Source organism: Polypterus senegalus, chromosome 17, assembly GCF_016835505.1.
Source record: "Polypterus senegalus isolate Bchr_013 chromosome 17, ASM1683550v1, whole genome shotgun sequence".
Taxonomy (NCBI): domain Eukaryota; kingdom Metazoa; phylum Chordata; class Cladistia; order Polypteriformes; family Polypteridae; genus Polypterus; species Polypterus senegalus.
The window spans coordinates 88132470-88157561 of NC_053170.1; the positions used below are offsets into that span (position 1 = coordinate 88132470).

General features: G+C 41.5%; 1 protein-coding gene across 2 annotated transcripts in view; it reads left to right on the forward strand.

Moving 5' to 3' along the window:
* Positions 1–25092, forward strand: part of pik3r5 (phosphoinositide-3-kinase, regulatory subunit 5) — a 171967-nt gene that overhangs the window by 106113 nt on the left and 40762 nt on the right. Inside the window, exons 1-4 of one of the 2 annotated variants that reach the window (XM_039739981.1) lie at positions 3222–3333; positions 17514–17614; positions 18957–19025; positions 19143–19281. In XM_039739981.1, coding sequence (XP_039595915.1) covers positions 3231–3333; positions 17514–17614; positions 18957–19025; positions 19143–19281 — 412 coding nt within the window. In that variant the 5' untranslated portion in view covers positions 3222–3230. Of the gene's footprint in view, positions 1–3221; positions 3334–17513; positions 17615–18956; positions 19026–19142; positions 19282–25092 lie in introns of those variants that run through there. The other variant, XM_039739982.1, reaches the window with a different exon arrangement.

Below are 25092 nucleotides of genomic sequence, written 5' to 3' on the forward strand. Positions count from 1 at the left end.
TGTCTCTGTACGTTGCTGCTGTCATCTTCCCTTTATCCTGACTAGTCTCCCAGTTCCTGCCACTGAAAAACATCCCCACAGCATGATGCTGCCACCACCATGCTTCACTGTAGGGATAGTATTGGCCTGGTGATGAGCGGTGCCTGGTTTCCTCCAAACGTGACGCCTGGCATTCACACCAAAGAGTTCAATCTTTGTCTCATCAGACCAGAGAATTTTGTTTCTCATGGTCTGAGAGTCCTTCAGGTGCCTTTAACTCCAGGCGGGCTGCCATGTGCCTTTTACTAAGGAGTGGCTTCCGTCTGGCCACTCTACTATACAGGCCTGATTGGTGGATTGCTGCAGAGATGGTTGTCCTTCTGGAAGTTTCTCCTCTCTCCACAGAGGACCTCTGGAGCTCTGACAGAGTGACTATCGGGTTCTTGGTCACCTCCCTGACTAAGGCCCTTCTCCCCTGATCACTCAGTTTAGATGGCCGGCCAGCTCTAGGAGGAGTCCTGGTGGTTTCGAACTTCTTCCACTTACGGATGATGGAGGCCACTGTGCTAAATTGGGACCTTCAAAGCAGCAGAAATTTTTCTGTAACCTTCCCCAGATTTGTGCCTCAAGACAATCCTGTCTCGGAGGTCTACAGACAATTCCGTTGACTTCATGCTTGGTTTGTGCTCTGACATGAACTGTCGACTGTGGGACCTTCTATAGACAGGTGTGTGCCTTTCCAAATCATGTCACATCAACTGCATTTACCACAGGTGGACTCCAATGAAGCAGCAGAAACATCTCAAGGATGATCAGGGGACACAGGATGCACCTGAGCTCAATTTGGAGCTTCATGGCAAAGGTTGTGAATAATTATGTACATATGCTTTCTCAATTTTTTTATTTTTAATAAATTTGCAAAAATCTCAAGTAAAATTTTTTCACGTTGTCATTATGGGGTGTTGTGTGTAGAATTCTGAGGAAAAAATTAATTTAATCCATTTTGGAATAAGGCTGTAACTTAACAAAATGTGGAAAAAGTGATGCGCTGTGAATACTTTCCGGATGCACTGTATGTGGATTGAGCTCTCATTACAGTAGCGGTGGTCAGCCTAATGATGGAGTCCGAGAATGGATGGGCTGTTGGTGTGACTCAAGCTCATTGAGAAGGTTATGTCGGGTCGGGGGAACAATAAGGAAACCACAGTGTGCTCACCATACTTCCTGACACTCTCTGTTTTGACTTCTTTTTGCTGTGTGTGTGCGTGAGATGAATTTTGATAGTCAAATAAGGGGCAGCAAACTACCAGACCGCAGAATAGGGAAATAAAGTAAAAGAGGCTGAAAGTGTGCTGAGAAGAGTTGGGGTTTATGTACATGGCGGGGAAGCAGTTGCTATTCACCCATGTATGCTAAACTCTGACACATGGACTTCCACGCTCGCTTACTTGACATGCACAGCTAATGTAAGCACCTTAAGCATGGGAAAGGTGCTATATTTATAAAATGTTTTGTTATTATTATTACTGTTTGGTCCTACACAACAACAACATTTACTATATATAAATGATGTCACTCAAAAGTGCTTTACAAGGTTAAATAAATTAGACAATACTAAGTAACAAAGAATAAAGTAAGTTCCAATGGCGAGGGAGGACAGAAAAACAACAAAAAACTCCAGACCCCTGGAGGAAAAAAAAAAAAAAAATCTGAAGGGGTTCCAAGGCCACGTGACCACCAAGCCCCCACTAGGCATTCTACCTTTCAGTCCTCTTGGCTTTTAGGCTTCACGTGGAAGAATTAGATGATGATGATGGTCATGTGGACATCTGGCCTTCGGTCCATCAATGTAGGGACTGCATGGCACCCTGATCAGGTGGTGGGGGCGCAGATCGCCACCACAGAAGAACCAGAAGAAGAGCAGAGAAAGCAGGGGTTAATATGGAAGATAAAAAGCGAGAATTCAATGCATATACAGAATATTAGATTAAGGTAGTGGAGATTGCTGCCCACAAGGGGTAGCGTGGCATGGGCACACTCATTTACATATAAATTTAATTTAAATTAGGTTCATTCACCTGGGGGAATATAACACTAACAACTAAATCTTAATAGTAAAAACATTACGTGTTAAAGTATCGGGTGTTTAGCAGTTTGTTAAAGTGCTCCACAGTATTAGCCTGGTGAATTTCTATCGGTCAGCTATTCCAGATTTTAGGTGCATAACAACAGAAGGCCACCTCACCACTTCTTTAAAGTTTAGCTCTTGATATTATAAGCAGATCCTCATTTGAAGAAGTGTAAGGTGAGAGGCATTCTGAACTATAGGATGGAGAGAGATGATTTAAGGTTTTGTACACCATAAGCAGTATTTTAAAGTCAATTCTGAATGACACAGGTAACCAGTGCAGTGACATCAAGACTGGTGTGATGTGCTCGGATTTTCTTTTCCTAGTTAACATTCTGGCAGCTGCATTCTGCACTCGTAATCGACTGATGTCTTTTTTGGGTGGTCCTGAGAGGAGTGCATCATAGTAATCTAGTCGACTAAAAACAAAAGCGTGAACTAATTTTTCAGCATTTTGCAAAGTTATAAGGGGGTCTAACCTTTGCTATATTCCTTAAGTTGAAAAAATACTGTAGCAATCTGATTAATATGTGATTTAAAGTTTAGGTCAGAGTCAATAATTACCCCTAAATCCTTTACCTCTGTCTTGACTTTTAAGCCTAATGGACCTCATTTTTATCTATTTTTGCCAATCACTAAGATTTCTGATTTCTCCTTATTTAGCTTGAGTTCACACACACACTCAGTTATAGGGAAGCATATGTAGAGGCACACACCGATATGCACACTCTTGTCCATACACCACCTCTAAATGCACATATACACACACACACACTCTCGTGTACACTTGTACATTTAAGGTCACACAAGCATGTCTACATATTTACAAACACCTAAGCTGATGCACTCCTCTGACCACATTCACACACGTTGGGGCGTCTCCATGCTCTGCTCTCGCTGTTTACATGGCTTCTCTAGGTCGGTCGGACTGCTTGCTGATTGCATCTGTCGCTTGGGTGGTGTGTCTTATCCCCTTCCCCTGTCCTCCCCTCCCCTCCCCTGCTTGTTTTGTTGGTTCCTCTGAGGACACACACACACACACACACACACACCCTGTCATCTCCTGTGTGAGTTCTTCTTTTTTTTTCTTTTTCTTTTTCTGCAATGTGTTTTCTTTCCCCCGATGCCATCGTCTCTGTTTTTGCCGAGTGAGCCAGCCCCTGGCGTGCCATCAGTCCAGATGAGCTCGGTGCCACTGCAGTTCAACTTGTTGCCACCCCTAACAGGTGAGGCTCTGCCCGGTTCGCTCGTGGAGAGTACTTAACAGGGTCCGCGGTTGGAGTGAATCGGTGACTCCTTCCATGCTGGCATCTTTGCCTGTTTTACTGTTATGCATTGCTTGGCTTTCTACTGCATAATAGAAAAAAAAAAAAAGCGTGTTTTGTTTCTCTGGTGGTTTAAATGAAGAGCGGGTTCTTCTCCAAGCTACTGTGCGTGGATGAGGTGAGTAGGTACATGTGGGTATGAAGGCCTGTCGACATCCGCATGTGCTTGTGTGTCAATCAGTGCCTTTACATGCGCTTCACTAACCTCCTTATTCACAGAAACTCGATTTTTAAAATGCCACGTAAACCCTTAGTCAGGTTAGAGAAATCGGGTTATTGGCCTCTGAGAAACCCAATTAATTTCTGAGGTGGCTTTCACCAAGATTATGTGGCCTGGTAAACCATTAACTGGGCTACTGTTATGGATTTAGCAGCCTGCGCATGTCCGTTGCACTCTGTCAGCCTGTGCATGTATTTGCTTTGCACTTGCTGTCGGGAGCCACAGGTAGAAGTGTCCACGAGATACATTTCCAGTAGCAAATGTTCAGGTGATCACATCATTCCATCTACTGACTGAAATAATCCATCTCAATATATCAGAAATCATTAAATTTATAATGATGAGATGAACGTTGTAATAGACAACATGGGTTGGCTGGCATCCCATCTTGGGATGAACAGTTCCTTACCTGACTGGGAGGCCTTTATTAAATGGAACGATGTGGTGGACAGGCATCTCGACCAGGTTGGTTAGTTGGTTGGACATGGGGAGACTGCTTCCCCAGTACAATGGGTGGTGACATCCCTCTGGTGTGCATCTCATTTTGAACACCTGCAGGGCTGCATGGGAGTTGTAGTTTTTGGTGGACAGCCCTGTTGCCCTGTGCTGCCAGGAGAAGCTGCTGGTGGCAGAATCTCCTATCACGGAGAGGCTCCATCTGACCCAGAAGTGCTTCTTAGATGTACTGTGACAGCACCAGAAATAGTCTGGGTCTGGTATGTGACTCCCCCAGGGAGAGTCGAAAGAGGAGTCAGACAAAACTCACCTGGGTGGAGTGGTGAAGGGGAGGGTCTTATTGCCGAAGTTGGTGCTGAGGAGTTATCCGTTGCATGGCTGCACTAGGGTCCCCATACTGGTGTTTCATCATGTGGTGTAAAATCAGTGTACACTCCCAACCTTCTCTCTCTGTGGAGTACATTAACTCTTTGAGGGCTGAATATTTTTTCCAAAAAATTATGCTTTCATACAGAAATCGACATAAAACGTCTGGCTGCCAGTTTGTCAAGTTTGCTGCCAGGCTATCTTCACGTGGCTGGGACAGCAGCAGCGGTCATGGTTGCAGTGTATTACAATCTGGTTTCTACCTCTTATCATTGTTAAGTGGCAGTCCTCCCTGGCAAACTTTGTCAGCTACACGATTAGCTTGGGACCGATCAGCTGCAGCTGGAACCTCACATTCATTTTCGATCACAAAATCTGAGTCCGACAAGTCAGAGTCCAATTCAGAGATAATAGGCAAAGCGTCATCTACAGACTATTTTGCTTTTCGTATTCGATTTGATCTCTCGCCAGATGTCAATGCCATTTTTGCCGTTGTGTGCGCCTTGCTACTCACGACAGTGCAGGGAATCTCGGACAAACCAATGAATCTAACTTTCCTTCTAGCAACGAGAGCCCAACGTAACGGTTGGTTTTGTCACAGTTTACAGCTGATTACCATCAACTCCTTCTTTTGAAAAAAGTCGACATCAGCCCTGAAAGAGTTAAGGTATTTGTGGTAATAAATCTCTTTATTGGCATCCAAGACTGTGCCTGTGCTGTTATATTTAGTGTGCTGCAAAGCCCCCTGGTGGTTCACAATGTACAGTACTAAACTCTATAGGTGGGGAGGTTCCTGCAGATTTGGGTTTGCAATGAGCACCTATGTGAACGGATGCCTGAAGGGAGCTCAGGCCTTGCCTGTCAAATCACTACGCCTGTAATAACAATACATGCGGCTACAAGTGCAAGTTCGGGTATTGTCGATTACGTATATACACTAAAGGAGCATCTGAAAATATGCCTGTCTGCAGAACTCAAATCTGACCAAAGAGAGGTGACCATTCTGTCTGCCAAGCAAGTACTAGGGGCTGTGTGTGTTAATATTTGTGGAAGAATGTATGCAAGTGTGTGCTTCTCCATAAATCAGGTGGGGAGGGTAGCACAGTGGGTAACACAACTGAATTTCACAGATCCAGGATCCTTGCGCCAGGTGCCGTGTTCAGTTGCTATCCATGTGGAGTTTACACAGTTCCTCTGTTACTTTTGCAGGGTTACGTTTCACCCGGGTTCAAATTCCATTTTTTTAGTATTTTTTTTTTGTTTTTATTTCTTTAGTTTGTGTTAGTATTACTGTTCATGTTTATTTTTTGTAAATTATGTATGTTTTGTCAGTATTACCGATCAATTAGTTTCTATGTGTTTTCTACTATGTTCAATGTGTTTTGAGGGTGGCTCAACAAGAGATAGGGCTACCAGTCCATCTCCATTAAGGGACTGCCCTCAACCCTATAAAGGCTGAGTAGACAAGAGTCCTCTGCGGTTCATTGAATTCACTTGGTGGATTTGGTGAGTGTTCTTGTGTGTGTTTTTGTAATGGATTTCTAGGTTTTGGGACTTTTTTGCTCAGCCTTTCACCATTCTTTCAGATTTCGTTTTTTGGACTTTTTTTGCTACTGGAAAGCGTATGTACAATTTAAACAGATTGTTATTTTCATGGGATTTGTTACTTATGCATAATAGACCTAACTATTTTACATTACAGTGAGTAATTAACCTAAGTAAAAAACAGTAAAACGTGATAAATTGAAAAGAAAATTACGTTTCATGTTGCGTTAGAGGTATTCATTGCGTTATACATTTTCGTTCTGTTTGGCTTTGAAATTAACACGCAAATACTTTTTACACTTACACTTTTACTGTAAAAGCTTCAGTAAAACAATATTTGGAATTAACTTTTCGTCAATATCGCTTTGAATTTTGATTCCATGTTTGGAGTTACATTGTGACAACACAACATATAACTGCCTGTGAGTGAATATCGTTTCTTTCTCTCTGATAAATAAACTGATTTTTTCGAATGTTTATCCCTGTGATTTGTTGATTGTCATAGCAAAGGCTATTCTAATGGAAAATTATAAATGTTTTAATACAAATGGCATATTAAGATCTCCTTTGGTGTGTAATGTTTTCTGTGGAAGATGTACTACATTACTCTTCTTGTTGCCTGTTAACATTTTACATGTCAGAATTGTTTGCACCAATTTTGAATACAACTAATCTTGTCCTATTACATACTGTAGTCCATCACTCATACATAAATTACGCAGTAACATTACAATACATCCTTCTTTCAACAGTAATTTGGACGGTGGAAGACTGGAGAGTGTTAACGGTTATAGATATTCTACGGGATATTGTAAGCTGATGCTTTCATCTTCCACACAATCACCACCAACTGTTTCAGCATAGTCTATTGATATGCATTTGACCAATTTTCTGTGTAACTGATTTACAATTTTCGCGTAAATTCAATAGACTTCATTGTTTCTTGGTGCTAGAATTGCCTGAGTATTGTTGACAACCCTTCGTGATGAAACTCTACATTAACGTTTGGACATAATAAGTCTTCTTTTATTGGGAACTTAAAATGAGGAAAACATAAAAATTTGTAAGAGCTGAGAGTGCAGGAGCTGTGTCTGACAAAAGCATTCACACGAATGAGAGGTGAGAGGACTGTGGACGTAGGCCGTTAACCGGAAATGGTTGAGAGGAGGGCGGGATTTGATAAAACCTCTTGGAAAAAGTCTCGTCTCATCTCAAGATTTTTTTTTTATAACAGAGAAATATTTTTGTTCATAGAGATTCTGTGGTTGCCCTTTTTTGCTTCAAATTGAAGGTTGATGGATCCTTCCACGTGTGGGGCTGTTTGCTACAGTTTATGGGGACTCTGTGCTTAGGAGCGCTCTAATTCATGACACAATTCAGGTATATCTACTGTATAAGCATTTGCAGGTTGGATTAACTAAAGACTCTACATTGGCTTGAAGTATGATGGACTGGCACCCCGCCCAGCCTTGTTTCCTGTTTTGTGCCCAGTGCTGCTGGGATCATCCACACAACTTTAGTTTGATTATGTAATGTTACCTTGTATGCATAAACTTATAAGCATAAGAATAAGCAGGCATGTATGTTCATTCTGTATTAAGATGTGTGCTAATGTTTCATTACATTACACAATGCGAAATAAATATGTGGCTATACATGTGCATCAAACTGTGTGTGTGTAGAGTGTAGTTTTATCTCTATAAGGAAAGATGGTGGAACACTTCAACCTGAATATAAATGTCTTATGTAATTACATTTTAATTAGAAATGGATTATGTTTACAGATTCGTCTGCAATAATTATAAAACACACACGAGTCCTGTATGCATAACATAAACAGGATGCCCCTTTATAGTTTTATGGTTACGTAATTCTGTGAAAAGTGCAGCACCCACACAGCATTTATTAAAGAGAAATTAGCTACAATGTGTAACACCGCATAAAGGTATCAAAATAAAATGTGCAAAAGCAGAGTCCAACTTTACATCCACATTTGGTGCCATTTAATTATTTCAATCACTCTAGATAAAAGACAAAAGTATGGAAAGGCAAAGCAGTATTTCTGAACAAATAACAATATCAAATAGAAAATATCGTGCAAAATAGGGCTGTGCAGTGTGGTGCATCTGTGCAGTGCGTTCTGGTCCTCCCTGGGTGGAGTTTATATGTTCACGCTGTGTCTGCATGGGTTTAAACTCACAGACCAATGACATGCAGGTTAGGTGAACTCACCCAAGTCTGTGTTTGTGTGTGTGTGTTCACCCTGCGATGGACTGGTGCCTTATCCAGCATGCGTTCCTGCCTTGCACCCTGTGCTAGCTGGGATTGGCTCCAGCACTGCCCTGTGACCATGTTCAGGACTAAGTAGGTTAGAAAATGACTGACTGACTATAATAGAAAATAAAATAGATGTAAAAGTTAAGATATAAACAGTCTTAGAAAAGCTTACTGAAGTGTTGACCGCTTTTGGTGTAGCGATTGGCGTTATTCATAGAATATGTTTATCTAATGTCCAAATCAGATGGTCTCACGGCTCTTGATTGCTTCCTATGTTGCCCTTCTCTTGTTGTTTTTCTTCGCCTCGGTCCTTTGGATGAGTCATATTTATATTGAAATGCGCATGTGGGATTTCAGGACATGTGACATTGCACACATTTGATTGGCTATCTTGTCCTTATAACAAATGACTCTGATCGAAGTGTTTGATCTATTAAGTACCCCCTGTGCTCCTTCCTTCCTCGATTCTGTAATTCCTATTCCTACAGCGTCCGTCCATTCTGTGGCATCTGGACTTACTTCCCACTCCCAGGTCATACACTTAATTGAAAAAGAAACCGACTGGAACAGATGCATAAATGACGAGTACAATACAGCAAGAATGTACAAGAAAAGGATGCTTGCCGAGCTTGTAATTAAAGTCCTGTAAATTCAATTCATCCTGGTTCATTTGAGCAAAATAATTCAAATTTAATATAAACAGTCTACAGTTGAAAAATTGAAGATTTTCCATTCCAGGAAATTGCATCACACTAAAACACCTGATGAAGACCAGGCAGTGCTCATCACATGCCCAATACCATTCTTATGTTGCAGCATGGTGGTGGCAGATCATGCTATGGAGCTGCTTCTCAGTGGCGCAGACAGGTAGACTGGCCAGAATTGAGGGAAGGATGAATGCACCCAAATACAGAAATGTCCTTGAAGAAAAACTGGTCTAGAGTGCACATGACCTGAGGGTGATGGTTCAACTTTCAGCAGGTTAATGTCCTGACATGTCCAGACATTGCTGGAGTGACTTTGTGATAAGTGTATATATATATGTTGTGGCGGGCAGCTGGGGGTGGTACCCAGCCGGGACGCCCAGGAGGACCGGAGGAGGGCTTGTGCTTCCTCCAGACCACGAGGGGGTGACCGCCCTGGTTGTGTTGGGGGCCATGGGTAGAGGGCTGGGAAGCCCAACCCTTTAGGGGCCCGTGGCCACCACCAGGGGGAGCTTGGGTGCCTGAAAAACCCTGGACCTCAGCAATTCCGCCACACCAGGAAGTGCTGGGGGGAAGAAAACTGGGGACACCGGAGGGCTTCCGGGTGTGCAGCCGGCACTTCTGCCACACGGGGGTGTGTCTGCGGAGGACTGCTGGGAAGCAGCTGGAGCCCATCCGGGCTGGTATATAAGGGGCCTCCTCCCTGCATTCGAAAGCCGAAATCGGGAGGAAGAGGACTGAACTCAGAAAGAGGAGTGGAGGCGGCCAGAAGGAAGACACTGGAGACTGTGAGGTCTGGACTTTGGGGGATCGGTGCTGGAGGCACTGGGTTGAGCATGAACTGACATTTGTAAATATTGTACAATAAATATGAGTGTGTTGGGTGCAAAACCGTCGTCCGCCTGTCTGTGTCCAGGTCCTGTTCCACAATGTATATAGGTATATATGTACATATATATATATATATATACAGTATATATATAAATATACTGCTCAAAAAAATTAAAGGAACACTTTTTAATTAGAATATAGCATCAAGTCAATGAAACTTCTGGGCTATTAATCTGGTCAGTTAAGTAGCAGAGAGGGTTGTTAATCAGTTTCAGTTGCTTTGGTGTTAATGAAATTAACAACAGATGCACTAGAGGGGCAACAATGAGATGACCCCCAAAACAGGAATGGTTTAACAGGTGGAGGCCACTGACATTTTTCCCTCCTCATCTTTTCTGACTGTTTCTTCGCTAGTTTTGCATTTGGCTACAGTCAGTGTCACTACTGGTAGCATGAGGAGATACCTGGACCCTACAGAGGTTGCACAGGTAGTCCAACTTCTCCAGGATGCCACATCAATACGTGTCATTGCCAGAAGGTTTGCTGTGTCGCTCAGTACAATTTTAAGGGCATGGAGGAGATTCCAGGAGACAGGCAGTTACTCTAGTTGAGTTGGACAAAGCTATAGAAGGTCCATAATCCATCAGCAGGACCGGTATCTGCTACTTTGGGCAAGGAGGAACAAGATGAGCATTGCCAGAGCCCTACAGAATTACCTCCAGCAGGCCACTGGTGTGAATGTCTCTGACCAAACATTCAGAAACAGACTTCATGAGGGTGGCCTGAGGGACCGACATCATCTAGTGGGCCCTGTGCTAACTGTCTGTCACCGTGGGGCTTGATTGGCATTTGCCATAGAATATCAGAATTGGCAGGTCCACCACTGGCGCCCTGTGTTTTTCACAGATGAAAGCAGGTTCAACCTGAGCACATGTGACAGACATGAAAGGGTCTGGAAAAGCCATGGAGAATGTTATACTGCCTGTAACATCGTTCAGCATGACCGGTTTTGTGGTGGGTCAGTGATGGTTTGGGGAGGCATATCCATGGAGGGAGACACAGATCTCTACAGGCTAGACAATGGCACCTTGGCTGCCATTAGGTATTGGAATGAAATCATGGGACCCATTGTCAGACCCTATGCTGGTGCAGTGGGTCCTTGGTTCCTCCCAGTATATGACAATGCCCGGCCTCATGTGGCGAGAGTATGCAGGCAGTTCCTGGAGGATGAAGGAATTGATACCATTGACTGGCCCCCATGCTCGCCTGACCTAAATCCAATTGACACTGGGACATTATGTTTTTGGTCCAGTCGACCCCGCCAGGTTGCACCTCAGACTGTCCAGGAGCTCAGTGATGCCCTGGTCCAGATCTGGGAGGAGATCCCCCAGGACACCATCTGTCGTCTCATTAGAAGTGACGTTGTCAGGCATGCATACAAGCATGTGGGGGCCATACAAACTACTGAGTACGATTTTGAGTTGCTGCAATGAAATTTCGGCAAAATGGACTCGCCTGCCGCATCATTTTTTCACTTTGATTTTCAGGGTGTCTTTGAATTCATCCCTCTGTAGGTTCACAAGTTCCATTTCCGTCAAACGATATGGCATCCTTTCATTCCTAACACATTACCCAGTATCATATCAGTAGAGATATCCAGCATGATTTTTTTCCCATTGAGATCTGATGTGTTTTCAAAGTGTTCCTTTAATTTTTTTGAGCAGTTTATATACAGTATATATATATATATATATATATATATATGTATATATATATATGTATATATGTATTTACTAATAAAAGGCAAAGCCCACTCACTCACTCACTCACTGACTCATCACTAATTCTCCAACTTCCCGTGTAGGTTTTATATTCTAGTTTCCTCAAAATAGCCACCCTTTGCTCTGACTACCGCTGCGCACACTCTTGGCATTCTCTCGATGAGCTTCAACAGGTAGTCACCTGAAATAAAACCTTTAGTTTTGAAGAAACTAGAATATAAAACATGTTTTCAGTTATTTCACCTTTTTTTGTTAAGTACATAACTCCACATGTGTTCATTCATAGTTTTGATGCCTTCAATGAGAATCTACCAATGTAAATGGTCATGAAAATTAAGAAAACACATTGAGTGAGGAGGTGTGTCCAAACTTTTGGCCTGTACTGTATATGTATATATATATATATATATATACCCGATCTATATATATATATATATATATATATATACCCGATCTATATATATATATATATATATATATATATATATATAACCTCTAGCGCCGACGTCCAAGGTTCGATTCCCGAGAGGGGGTGCACTGAGTATGTACGCGCGCTTCCCGATTTATTTTACCCTCGCATCCCCTTGGTTTGAGAGGTATGAAAAAATATGCGGTTAACGCAGAAAGACAGATCACCAATTGTAGCTTTATGAATAATGGAGACAAAGCTCGTTCTTACGACTGATCAGAGGCAAATTTAATTTCAAAAGACTACCCAACGGAAGCCTTGATAAAAGCGTGGTTTTGTGTTCACTGAAAAGCAAGCAAAATTACATGCATTACAGAAAGCGGATTTTGTGGCTCCTACTGGGGATCATTGGACTTCCGTGACCGTTAGTAACTCTAATTACAAAATGTTCAATGATCACACTGTTTTAGCCTAATGTACAAAATAATTTTGGCTAAGGTTACTCAGAGTTTAAAGATTAAGTTGGTCAAATTACCTTTTATGTTTCTGACTTATTTTTTTAAGAAGAAAAACTGCACTTTATGTTGACATTTTGGTTATTATTATTTAAAGACAATACCATTCTGAAAATGTACTTAAAGTACTTAAAATACCACATTATTTTTTAAGTCTGCCCAATTTTAGCCAGGGATGATATTTTTGTTTCTGTTTTGAATTGAAATGCAGTTTAAAAGCATTTTTTTTTAGAAATTAAAAGAGCTTGAGTTTACAATATTCATGTCCATGTCTATTATTTGATTCTGTCGCCCACTAAAACCCTTTTAAATTAAAAAAAAGCATTTGCGATTTGGGGCAAATTTTCATGTGTGATTACATACGATTAATCAAGATTAATTATTACACAGCCTCTAATTAATTAGATTATTTTTTTTAATCGAGTCCCACCCCTAATATATATATATGTAGATTTGTATATATATATATATGTGTATATACAGTATACTGTATACGTAGATATGTATATTGTCAATCATGTTACGTTATTATTAAAATGTTTCCTTTTCTTTTTCATTACTTCTTTAACACACTACTTCTCCGCTGCGAAGCGCAGGTATTCTGCTAGTCAATACATATAAGAGGCAAAGCCCTCACTGACTCATCACTAATTCTTCCACTTTCCATATAGGTGGGAAGCTGAAATTTCTCGTGCTCATTCCTTGCAGTGTAGTTACAAAAGTTAGGTCTGTTTCATGTCCTATTGCAACACCCAAGGGAGGAGAAACGGCTGTACCCTCTAAACTGTATATATAGATATGGGAAACCCCTCCTCACTATTTCTGCGACTTCCAATATACATAGGAAACCTAAATTTCCCATGCTCATCCTTTACACTGTACTTACAAACGTTAAGTATGTTTCATTTCACGCCGTGCCCCGTAATGAACTTTTGAAAATAACGTCTTCTTTTTGGTGGTTCTCACCATTATGCCATAAGGAACTTTCAGAACTGACCTCTCCTTTTGGTGGTTTCATTCCTTATTCCCGTTAACAGATGATTTATTTCATGGCAGAGACAAACAAGGGCCACCCCGGTCCCCCTTCCTTTTTCCGCACGGCCGCTGTCTGCGCACCTACCACGTGGTTGGCTCCCCGCCTATATACATTAATTCCATCCCAAACTCATCATGTGCCTCCTCACTCGCTTCCTTACTTTCCTCAGCTGTTCGTCGTGCTCACTGCTCCCTTCTTCTATACTCAACCGCTTCAAGCCTGTTATTGTTTGCCTTTCTTCACGACTTCCTGCTGGTGACTCCTGCCTTTTTGTTTACTCCACCACTTTACTATGAAATTTACAACCACCAAAAATTTGTAATGGCACCGGGCTTCAGATCAGATCTCTGCACAAGAACCTCATTGAGGCAACTGTCTTCACTGGAACTGGCTCAGGGGAGACTGGATTTATTCCTCACATCACTCTCATACCCTCTGACCTCCCATTCCAATTCAAATGCCTTCAGTTTCCAGTAAGGGTCTGCTTCGCTATGACAATAAATGAGTTAGAGGGCCAGACTCTAAAAAAGGTCGGCATTGACTTGAAACAAGATTGCTTCTCACACGGCCAACTGTACGTTGCATGGTCAAGAGTGAGCTCAGCAAACAGCTTGGTCATTTAACAGCCCGAGAACGGCAGAACTGTAAACACTTGTTTACAAAGAGATCCTTACTTCTAAACATGTGCATTTCTCATACACAACATTTACAATCATAAATGAAACTCTTTACAATCATCAAACTCACTCTCAATACTAAAATAAGCCTATGACAATTACATTGACAATCATGTTATGTTATTTTTAAAATGTTTCCATTATATATATATATATATATATATATATATATATATATATATATATATATATATATATATATATATATATATATAGTGGAGGACTGCTGGCTTCTTGCTCCGGCCCTCACCCTCAGGCCGCCAGAAGGATGGTGCCCCGAGTTCCAGCAGGGCCTTATGGACAATGTGGTGTTTTTACACAGCCCTGCTAGATACCTTGGGGGCCACCAGGAGTCGCTGTTTAAAACTGGCGTCAAAACTTTTCAAACTGGCATACCAATTGTGAATTTTGTTTGTTTGCTAATTATTGCTTTTTGATTTATCATTCTGTTGTTTTAATTTTTCTAATGTTGTTTAGTTTTATTGTAAGGTAACTTTGAGTGCTAAGATTATAAAATGTGATTTTCTAATGACCAAATATAACCAAAACAATTGTTCAGCCTTACCTATGAAATGTAATCCCCGGGGATCTGGTTTGGAGCATACAGCGGTTTGTACAATCCCAAGCAGCACATGCGTGAGGCATCTTTATCCATTACTTCAGGCCACAGCAGTGCCACTCGCAATATGGCAACGACATTGACGTACGATGCTGCTGGTCATGCGGCGTCTAATAACTCTATGTCTATGGTTGGGTACCCAGCAAGCGAGCAGGACTTGGGAGGTAGATGACAGAGCTTGCTGGTAGGTGTGGAAGAGAGATTGCCTGTGTATGGTGGTTGGGGTGCTTAAAGGCACTATTACAGAAAAGGAGCAAATTAAAACACCTTTTTGCATCCCGAACATTTGTCTGTTGGGTCAGAGGAGCGATAGAGCCCTCTAGTGTCACAATACAGTGATGTGTAAAACTTCCTGATTTCTTATTCTTTTGCATGTTTGTCACACAAAATGTTTCTGATCATCAAACACATTTAACCATTTGTCAAATATAACACAAGTAAACACAAAATGCAGTTTTTAAATGATGGTTTTTATTATTTAGGGAGAAAAAATCCAAACCTACATGGCCCTGTGTGAAAAAGTAATTGCCCCCTTGTTCAAAAATAGCCTAACTGTGGTGTATCACACCTGGGTTCAATTTCCGTAGCCACCCCCAGGCCTGATTACTGCCACACCTGTTTCAATCAAGAAATCACTTCAATAGGAGCTGCCTGACACAGAGAAGTAGACCAAAAGCACCTCAAAAGCTAGACATCATGCCAAGATCCAAAGAAATTCAGGAACAAATGAGAACAGAAGTAATTGAGATCTATCAGTCTGGTAAAGGTTATAAAGCCATTTCTAAAGCTTTGGGACTCCAGCGAACCACAGTGAGAGCCATTATCCACAAATGGCAAAAACATGGAACAGTGGTGAACCTTCCCAGGAGTGGCCGGCCACCAAAATTACCCCAAGAGCGCAGAGACGACTCATCCGAGAGGTCACAAAAGACCCCAGGAAAACGTCTAAAGAACTGCAGGCCTCACTTGCCTCAATTAAGGTCAGTGTTCACGACTCCACCATAAGAAAGAGACTGGGCAAAAACGGCCTGCATGGCAGATTTCCAAGACGCAAACCACTGTTAAGCAAAAGAACATTAGGGCTCGTCTCAATTTTGCTAAGAAACATCTTAATGATTGCCAAGACTTTTGGGAAAATACCTTTTAAACTGATGAGACAAAAGTTGAAATTTTTGGAAGGCAAATGTCCCGTTACATCTGGCGTAAAAGGAACACAGCATTTCAGAAAAAGAACATCATACCAACAGTAAAATATGGTGGTGGTAGTGTGATGGTCTGGGGTTGTTTTGCTGCTTCAGGACCTGGAAGGCTTGCTGTGATAGATGGAACCATGAATTCTACTGTCTACCAAAAATCCTGAAGGAGAATGTCCGCCATCTGTTCGTCAACTCAAGCTGAAGCGATCTTGGGTGCTGCAACAGGACAATGACCCAAAACACACCAGCAAATCCACCTCTGAATGGCTGAAGAAAAACAAAATGAAGACTTTGGAGTGGCCTAGTCAAAGTCCTGACCTGAATCCAATTGAGATGCTATGGCATGACCTTCAAAAGGCGGTTCATGCTAGAAAACCCTCAAATAAAGCTGAATTACAACAATTCTGCAAAGATGAGTGGGCCAAAATTCCTCCAGAGCGCCGTAAAAGACTCATTGCAAGTTATCGCAAACGCTTGATTGCAGTTATTGCTGCTAAGGGTGGCCCAACCAGTTATTAGGTTCAGGGGCAATTACTTTTTCACACAGGGCCATGTAGGTTTGGATTTTTTCTCCCTAAATAATAAAACCATCATTTAAAAACTGCATTTTGTGTTTACTTGTGTTATATTTGACTAATGGTTAAATGTGTTTGATGATCAGAAACATTTTGTGTGACAAACATGCAAAAGAATAAGAAATCAGGAAGGGGCAAATAGTTTTTCACACCACTGTATGTATATGTATATATATATATATATATATATATATATACACACATATATATATATATATATATATATATATATAGATATATAGATATATAGATATATATATAGATATATATATATATAGATATATAGATAAAATATATACTGTATAGTCGTGCATGCCTACCTAAGGGATGCCTCAAAGATTCATCCCAGATATATAATACCCTGCCAGGGCGAGAGGGGGCGCTGCCGCTAACAGGCTTGTCTCTTTTCTTCTTTAGCCCAGAGAAGATGCCCCCTGAGGGCAACTGACCACTCCCCTTCTGGCGAGAACGGTATAAAAGGGAGACGCATCTGAATGTCAGCGTCTCATTTGGTCCCAGCCCTCTCAGAAGGATGGAGCTCCTTACACCTTTTGAAGAAAGCATTTATAGCAATAGCCATAGAGGCAATGTACGCTTATTTCAGCTCCATTGAGCGCCTGTTTAGTTTGTTTGCAAATAGAATAAAGGGGGTGACCTGGTTGGCACCCCAACACTTTTCAAAAGTAAGGGTTAAGGTGCGTCTACTCATGTGTATCCATGTGTATTTGTATATGTGTAACTTGACTGTTTGTAAAAATGCACACTAGGTTGACTTACATCTGTTTTCAGTTTCCAAGTATTTTGTATAAGTGAGGGTACAGCACATATCAGTGTGCACATGGTCTCATTTTCTGCTACCCCTTTTTTTCCCCAGCCACCCTGTGTATGAATCGCTGGAGCCTGGAGGAGCTAGTCAGCAGAGACCCCGAAAACTTTCTCATTCTACTCCAGCAGATCTTGAAGAGAGCCAAAGAGGTAAACCCTTTACTCCTTCTCCTCACTCCCTCTCTGTCTCCTGTCCAGGGGGCAAGTACAGCTGTTATGCCACCTATAGATGCAGTCTCAAGTCTTGCTAAGGTCCATATACCCAGACATGATTTATCTGGCACCTTTATCTTCCTATTGAACTACAAAAGCCAGATCTGGCCCCAAACTCAAACATTAGGCTTGCTACTTGCACACGCTCAAAAATGATGCAGAGGCTTTTAAGTGACAGTTATCAAAAATGTCCACAGTGTAGAACTGTGATAAAATGTATTTGGGATCTGTGGCAGTGTGTATTTCTAGCATTAAAACAGTCTGCTCAGGCTCGGGGCAGGCATAGGTGCATGTGGTAGTGTGGCAAACCAGCCCTGGGGTGTTGATGAGGGGATTGGTGGAGGCCCACGTTCACTTGGAGACGTGTGTGTTCCAGCTGATTTCCTTATTAGAGATCTAGGGTGCGCAGTTTGGCACCTTCACTCTCGCTAAGTTATAATAGAGGAGGGCAATGGGAGATCAAAACAGGAATGAGAGATGGAAAAATGAGAAGAATGTGAAAGAAAGAAGGAAGATCAGGGTCATGGCAGGGCCTTTATGGCAGCATGGCAAGTGGTTGAGGATGGCCCAGGGTGGTGCTTATAGGGCAGGGTAGCTTCTGCTAATGGAGTAGGAGCAACCAACCACATCGAGTGGGGTCCTTCTGAAGGCCGGGAGATGGCAGTGAGGGCAAAGGAGCAGGGATCATAGCAAGGAAAAGAACAAGCTTAAAATGGATGGAAGGCATCTCCTGTAAGGGTGAGCAGCTGGGGCGTAGTACACCAAGACTCCTGAAGGGTGAAGATCCTGGGTGTGTTTTAACCCTAATTTTAATCTGTTATTGGATTGATTTATTAATGATTTTAACCTTCACTGTGAACACTGTTTTTGTACGTACTGTTTATTGATTTATTTATTATGGAAGGTTGCGCTGCAATGTTCACACTTTGGTTGGAATAAAAGCACCATGCACTTTGCACCAACCATTGCCAGTTATGTATCCTCAGTCCATCCTTGTAACATGGCTATCGATGATGCAAGTTCAATGGAGTGGTACCGGCAGGATTAATATTCGATTCACGACTGGTTCCTGACTTGGTGGATAAGCCGTGAGCCACTTGTGACCCTGGATGAGATTTAGTAGGTTCAGAAATAGAAGTGGGGATTTTTGGAAAGAACCTGTGTGTAGATCATGGAAGGGCATCCAGGGGTGAATGAGGTTATAGATGGAGTTATAAGAGTCATGTCCCAAATATACATGCCTTGTCACTTGTTCTTACTTTTCTTTTTTGCCCCTAAGATCCAGGATACCTGTGAGTATAAGCTAGTCATCCCATTGAACCTGATGTTCTTCTCCACTCTTCTGCGGGTGAGTGTTTTCATGTCCTTGGCACTAACAATGTGTGAAGATGTGTGATTGTCTTCAGTGGCTTGTCCGGTTTTAAACTCTTTAACATAAAGGATCTCCTCCAAACCTCCCTTGCAGACACCCTTCTTTCCCCGGGATGGACAGCTTCTCAGAGAGGCCTACCATGTCTTCTACGATTTCCTTACATGGCCTGAGCCATACTGCAGCGTCAGCCAAGACTTGCTGACTATCATCCAGGAGGAAATGAAGGCTCCAGGTATGTGAGTGCATCCTTGAGGTGTCACACTTTGGATGAAATCTGAAGTCTAGTTGGGTTGGGATTAAAATCAACAGGTACACTTCATTTTGCACTTTCTCATTCGTGTTGTTCATCAGCTACCTTAAGATCAGAAACAGTGCAGGCCTTCAAAAAAAGAGATTACTTTATTCAGGATTAACCCCAAAAGAGTTGGCCTCATCATCTCGGGCAGCCATTGCCCGAATCCAATAGGCAGGCATAATGCTTTCACGGGCCCAATATTGGGACAACGTTCTTTTTTCACAATTATTAATAATTCTAGTAGGGAAAGGGGAAATCCAATTGAACCCAAAAATAAATTTCCATACTTATATCGCCTTATCTCATCTTCTTAATCATTTTTCTTGGTGAGGTTTGTGGCATCTTCCATATGTATTTAGTTATTTAGTGAAAGGATTCAAAAGAATTAAACGCAGGGAAAAAAAAAATCAAGGATCCAAATAAGTTTGCCTATAAATCCCACCTAAAAAGGAACGAATCCAAAAACAGAAACAGCAACTTAGTTTGGCAAGGGTAAAAAAAAGAAAAACAGGAAATACAATAATAAGAGAAGAACATAAACCACAAAACAGTCAACAAACTCAGTGCCTCAAGTAGCCATGGTAACAGCTGCTTCTCCTTGAATAGGAAGGGGGCGGTCCCTCAGCAGCAGTGTCAGGTGGCTCCGCCCTTAGGCACCACATACAGACTACAAGTTAAATAACTAGAAGGACAAGGCATCACAACACTGACATTTTTAATAAAAGCATAATTATCAATTGACAAAATACAAATGAAGTTACACAACACCCCTGCGGTGGACTGGCGCCCTGCCCAGGGTTTGTTTCCTGCCTTGTGCTCTGTGTTGGCTGGGATTGGCTCCAGCAGACCCCCGTGACCCTGTGGTTAGGATATTGCAGGCTGGATAATGGATAGATGGATGGGTTACACAAAAAATGCAACATGCAAAAGAAAACAAAAAAATTAAATACACATAATGATGAGAATTCCATTTTGCTTTTTATTGCCCAGGCAGTATCATTGAAATTTTTCTGAAGGATGATGGCTGAGAAGGAGAGTGGCACTGCTCTGGGTTTGAATCCTAGCCTGAGTGCTCTGCAGACGTTACATTTTGTCTCCATGTTTCGGTGACTTTTTGCTCAAAGTATGTCAACTTGCCTCCGCACATTCCAAAAAGTTGTACAGCCATGTGAAAAAGTAAATACACCCCATGGAAATTGTTGACTTTTTCAGTCTATTCAAACAGGCAAACAGTGTCTACAGATGAAAGTGATAGCGTTGAGCAAATGACACATACAATTAACACTGTGTTTTCATTCTCATAATGTAAATTAACAAAAATATGGATATGTCATAAGGTCCACCCCTAAGTTTATCACAACTTCAAATCCATCAAATTTGAATCGGGTGCTCCAGATGAGGTGTCAATGATTAGAACCTCCTTATGGATCATGTAGGCAGACCCCATCTTCTTTAAAGCACAGATATCGAGAATCTGGTCTTCTCTTTGCTATTGATGTGTGTCGTGTCATCCTAAAAGAGCTCTCTGAGGCCCTCAGAGAGACATTTGTGGATGCCTAGGAGACTGGCAATGGACCTAAAAAAGAAATCAACCATTCCACTGTAAGGAAAGTCATCTACAAGTGGTGCAAATTTAAAATGACTGCTGATTTGTCCAGGACCGGCTGGCTGGCTGGCCTAGCAAATTCAGCCCAAGAGCTGACCATTTGATAGTAAAAGAATTCCTCAAGAACCCCAAAATTTAATTTTGAGATCTGCAGGTAACTCTCGCAACAATTAGTGTCAAAGTGCATACATCTGCAATCTGAAATAGACTGCAAAAATTTCGACCTGCATGTGAGGTGTGATTGGAAAAAGCATTGGCTGTCTATAAAGAATGTCAGATCAAGACTACAGTTTGGCATGGAACATCTAGACAAAGACTAGGCCTTCCAGAATTATGTGCTTTGAAAACATGAATCAAAAATATAGTTGTTTGGTCACAGTAACAGTAGACCTGTAAGGAGCAGAAGAACTTCATACCAGCCATGGTGGTGGAAATGCTATGGTTTGGTGTAGCATTGCTGCCTCAGGGACCAGGCAGCTTACAGTCATCAACTCAATTATGAGGTCTGCGTCATATCAAAGTGTGCCTGAGGAGAATGTAAAGGCCATCTTTCCAAAAGTTGAAGTTGAACTGGAAATGGATCTTCCACTATAATAATGATCCGAAGCACACTAGAAAATCCACCAAAGAATAGTTCAAAAGAAGAAATGGAGGATTATGGACCGGCCTGGTCAAAGCCCTAATGTGAACCCCATTGTGGGCAGAGTTTGAAATGAGTAGTACATACAAGAAAACCCACAAACATTTTGCAACTCAAGAATTTGTGCATGGAGCAGAGGTCAAAAATTCCACCAGTTTGATGTCAGAGTATCTGGTGAGCAGTTATGCAAACCGTTTACAAGAAGTTATTTCTGCTAAATTGGGCAATTGCAAACTTCTGAGGCCAAGGGTGGACTTACTTTTTACCCAGTAGACCATTACATCTATTGATATTTGTGTTAAATAAATGATCCAAAAGGCAAATTTCCCTTGTGTTTCACCTTTATATGTAGGCACTGTTTTCATGAAGATCTAATGTTTCAAATACATTGAAAACGTCAACAGTCTCCATGGGGTGTACTTACTTTTTCACACGAGGGTATGTGAAGTCAGTTGTTGTGGCTGAATTGGTGCAGTATTAGTGAGTGTGCGTGTGTATGAGTGTGCTTTGTGAAGGACTGTTGCAGGACTGGTTCCTGTCTTGTGGGATAAGTTCTGGCCCACTTTGACCCAGGAAGGGATTTAGTAGGTTCAGGAATTGAAGTATATATGATTATGGGCACATAACACAAAGAAAATGCCAACTGTGTGATACAACAGATATACGTGCTTCTTCTAACATTCATTCTATTGTCTTTATGTTTGCCAAGAAGCACAGTGTCTGAAACTTCCCAGAGATGACTATTACTTCTCAAGTGTTGTAATTCACCCAGGTGAAGTTTCACTTTGACTGCTGCTGCTGTTGATGTCCCTCAACAATGCCTTTGCAGTTTATCCATCTTGCAGAGAAGAAAGCACCATCACGCGGTGAGAAAGGAGAGGCTCTGTGAGACCCTTCCTATTAGAGCAGACATTATCTCAGAATGAGATGGAGCTAGAAGATCAGGCAATGTGGTTCAACCCGAATTGTAGCCTCCACATTTTTAGGAGACACATCCATAACACACCATGGAATGACTGGACCAGATATGAGTCAAATAGTCAAGTCAGTAGGTTTGACTTGGATTTTCATATCATGTACTAGCAGTCCGAATTAGGACATATGCAAGCTGTATAATTTTATTCTGTGCAGCTTTGAGCAACTGATCGGACTGTTGCAAAGGTGATCCCACCAAGAAAATGTTTATGAGCAGTCCTAGTCCCAGGCTTATTTATATATTAAACTGAGATGTAGATGGCTCTGCCTTATAGTGCAGAGAATTCCATTCTCCAGTGACAGCAAACAGTTTGCTTCCTGAACACGTTTGGGTGTCTTATTGGGTTTGGTCTGTAAAATTGCTGTCACATATTTTTGTGATTTCCTCTCGTATTATACATCCACTGGCCACTTTATTAGTTACACCTGCTTGTTAACATAAATATTTAATCAACCAATCACATGGCAGCAACTCAATGCACGTAGGCATGTAGACATCAGAATTTGGCATCAACAACATGAAAGCATGGATCTATCGTGCCTTGTATCAATGGTTCAGGCTGGTGATGGTGGCATAATGGTGTGGGGAGATATTTTCTTGGCACACTTTGGGCCCCTTATTATTACCTGAGTATTGTTGTTGACCATTAAGACTGCAGTGTACTCACCTTCTGATGGCTCCTTCCGGCAGGATAACCTGCCATGTCACAAAGCTCGGATCATCTCAAACTGGTTTCTTGAACATGACAATGAGTTCACTTGACTCAAATGGCCTCCACGCTCACCAGATCTCAATCCAACAGAGCACCTTTGGGATGTGGTGGAACGGCAAATGTGTGATGCTGTCATATCAAAATGAACCACAATCCATGAGGAATGTTTCCAGCACCTTGTTGAATCAATGCCATGAAGAATTACGGCAGTTCTGGAGGCAAAAGGGGGTCCAATTCGGTACTACCAAGTTGTTGTAATAAAGTGGCTGTTGAGTGTAAATATACATCCACGTGTACAGTACAGCGACTACAACTGGAACATCTGTGGTGATCTAAGTCCTGTTTTGTGTGAGAATGAGACAGCTATGCTAAAGAGTCTCATTACATTATATTCCGTATATACTCGCTGATAAGTTCTCCCACGGATAAGTGGGGGCTTGATTTTACCGTATAATTTCCGGTATTTTATAATAGCGATTGTATAAGTCGAATGCGGAAAACTCACACTATTGGTCCAAGAGATTATTATATGCTAACGCCCACCTGAGAAAGTAACCACAAAGCGCACGGCCTTTTTTTATGTATTGTGCCTAAGTGATCACACGGTAATACCCGAACTATTCCGAAGCAACATTTGCACTGTTTTGTGTTTTTTGTATCTCACACCCTCATACACGTTTATTGTAAGAGCATCCCTTATCTATGACGGAGCGTTCGATCAGAAGAAAATATGAAGCTGGTTTTAAATTAAAAGTCATTGATGTGGTGAAAGAAATTGGTAACTGCGCTGCTGCAACAATATTCGATGTGTCTGAAAGACACGTGCGAGATTGGAGGAAGGTAGAAGATGTAAAAACGAAAAAAATGAAGAGTTCACATTTTTGAACAGACATATAAGTCAGGGTCTGATTTTATGATCAATATTTTGGGTTTCAAGATCTGACTTATACACAAGTATATGCGGTAGAACTGGCCGCCCCATAGGTGGGCAGAAAAGTGTGGCAGGTAAACCACTTGTTGAAACTAACAAAGAGATTTTTGTCTCATTTTCTTATAAAACTTGGACAGATGATAAATGGCATAAAAGCAATGAGCAAGACAGGTGAAGGGTTTCGATATATTACAACAACAACAAGAACATTTATTTATATAGCACATTTTCATACAAAAAGTAGCTTGAAGTGCTTATATTAGGCAGATGACTCCGTGGATCACTGATTTCAAGATTAAGGAGAGATTTTTTGTTGGTCCACAAAACACCTCATCAATGACAAGCAGTTCAAAGATCTTCTAGTGGGGCCAGAAAAAGGCATGGAAGGCATTCAGGGATGTTGTTGAGGATTTTCTTGGCAACTGTGGAGCACCAGACTGCATCCAGCAGGTTGATAGCATGCTTCAAACAAATAAAACCATGAAGTGCAAAAGGTTCATTTTCTGTGTTCACAATTGGACTTCTTTTTTACTAATCTTATTGCAGCCAGTGAGGAAATAGGGTCAAAGGTTTCACCAGAACATTACAGCAATGGATGTCCATCAGTCTATCAATGTTGGCCAACTGTTTTTTGCCACAGAAATGAAGAAAATGGAAATCAACGGCAAAATATGTTTAGCTCAATTGAACTAATGTGATGAGCCAGCATCATTAAGTGAATAAACACACTAAATTCCATAAAAGTTAATCTAATGTTTCTCCAAATTCGTATATGATAGAGTCAATCTCAAATTAAAGTTTTGTTCATCTTAAAGGTATCTATTATAATCATCAAAACGTTTTCAGGAAGCAAAAATTGAAAAATGTTATACCTTATTATGCT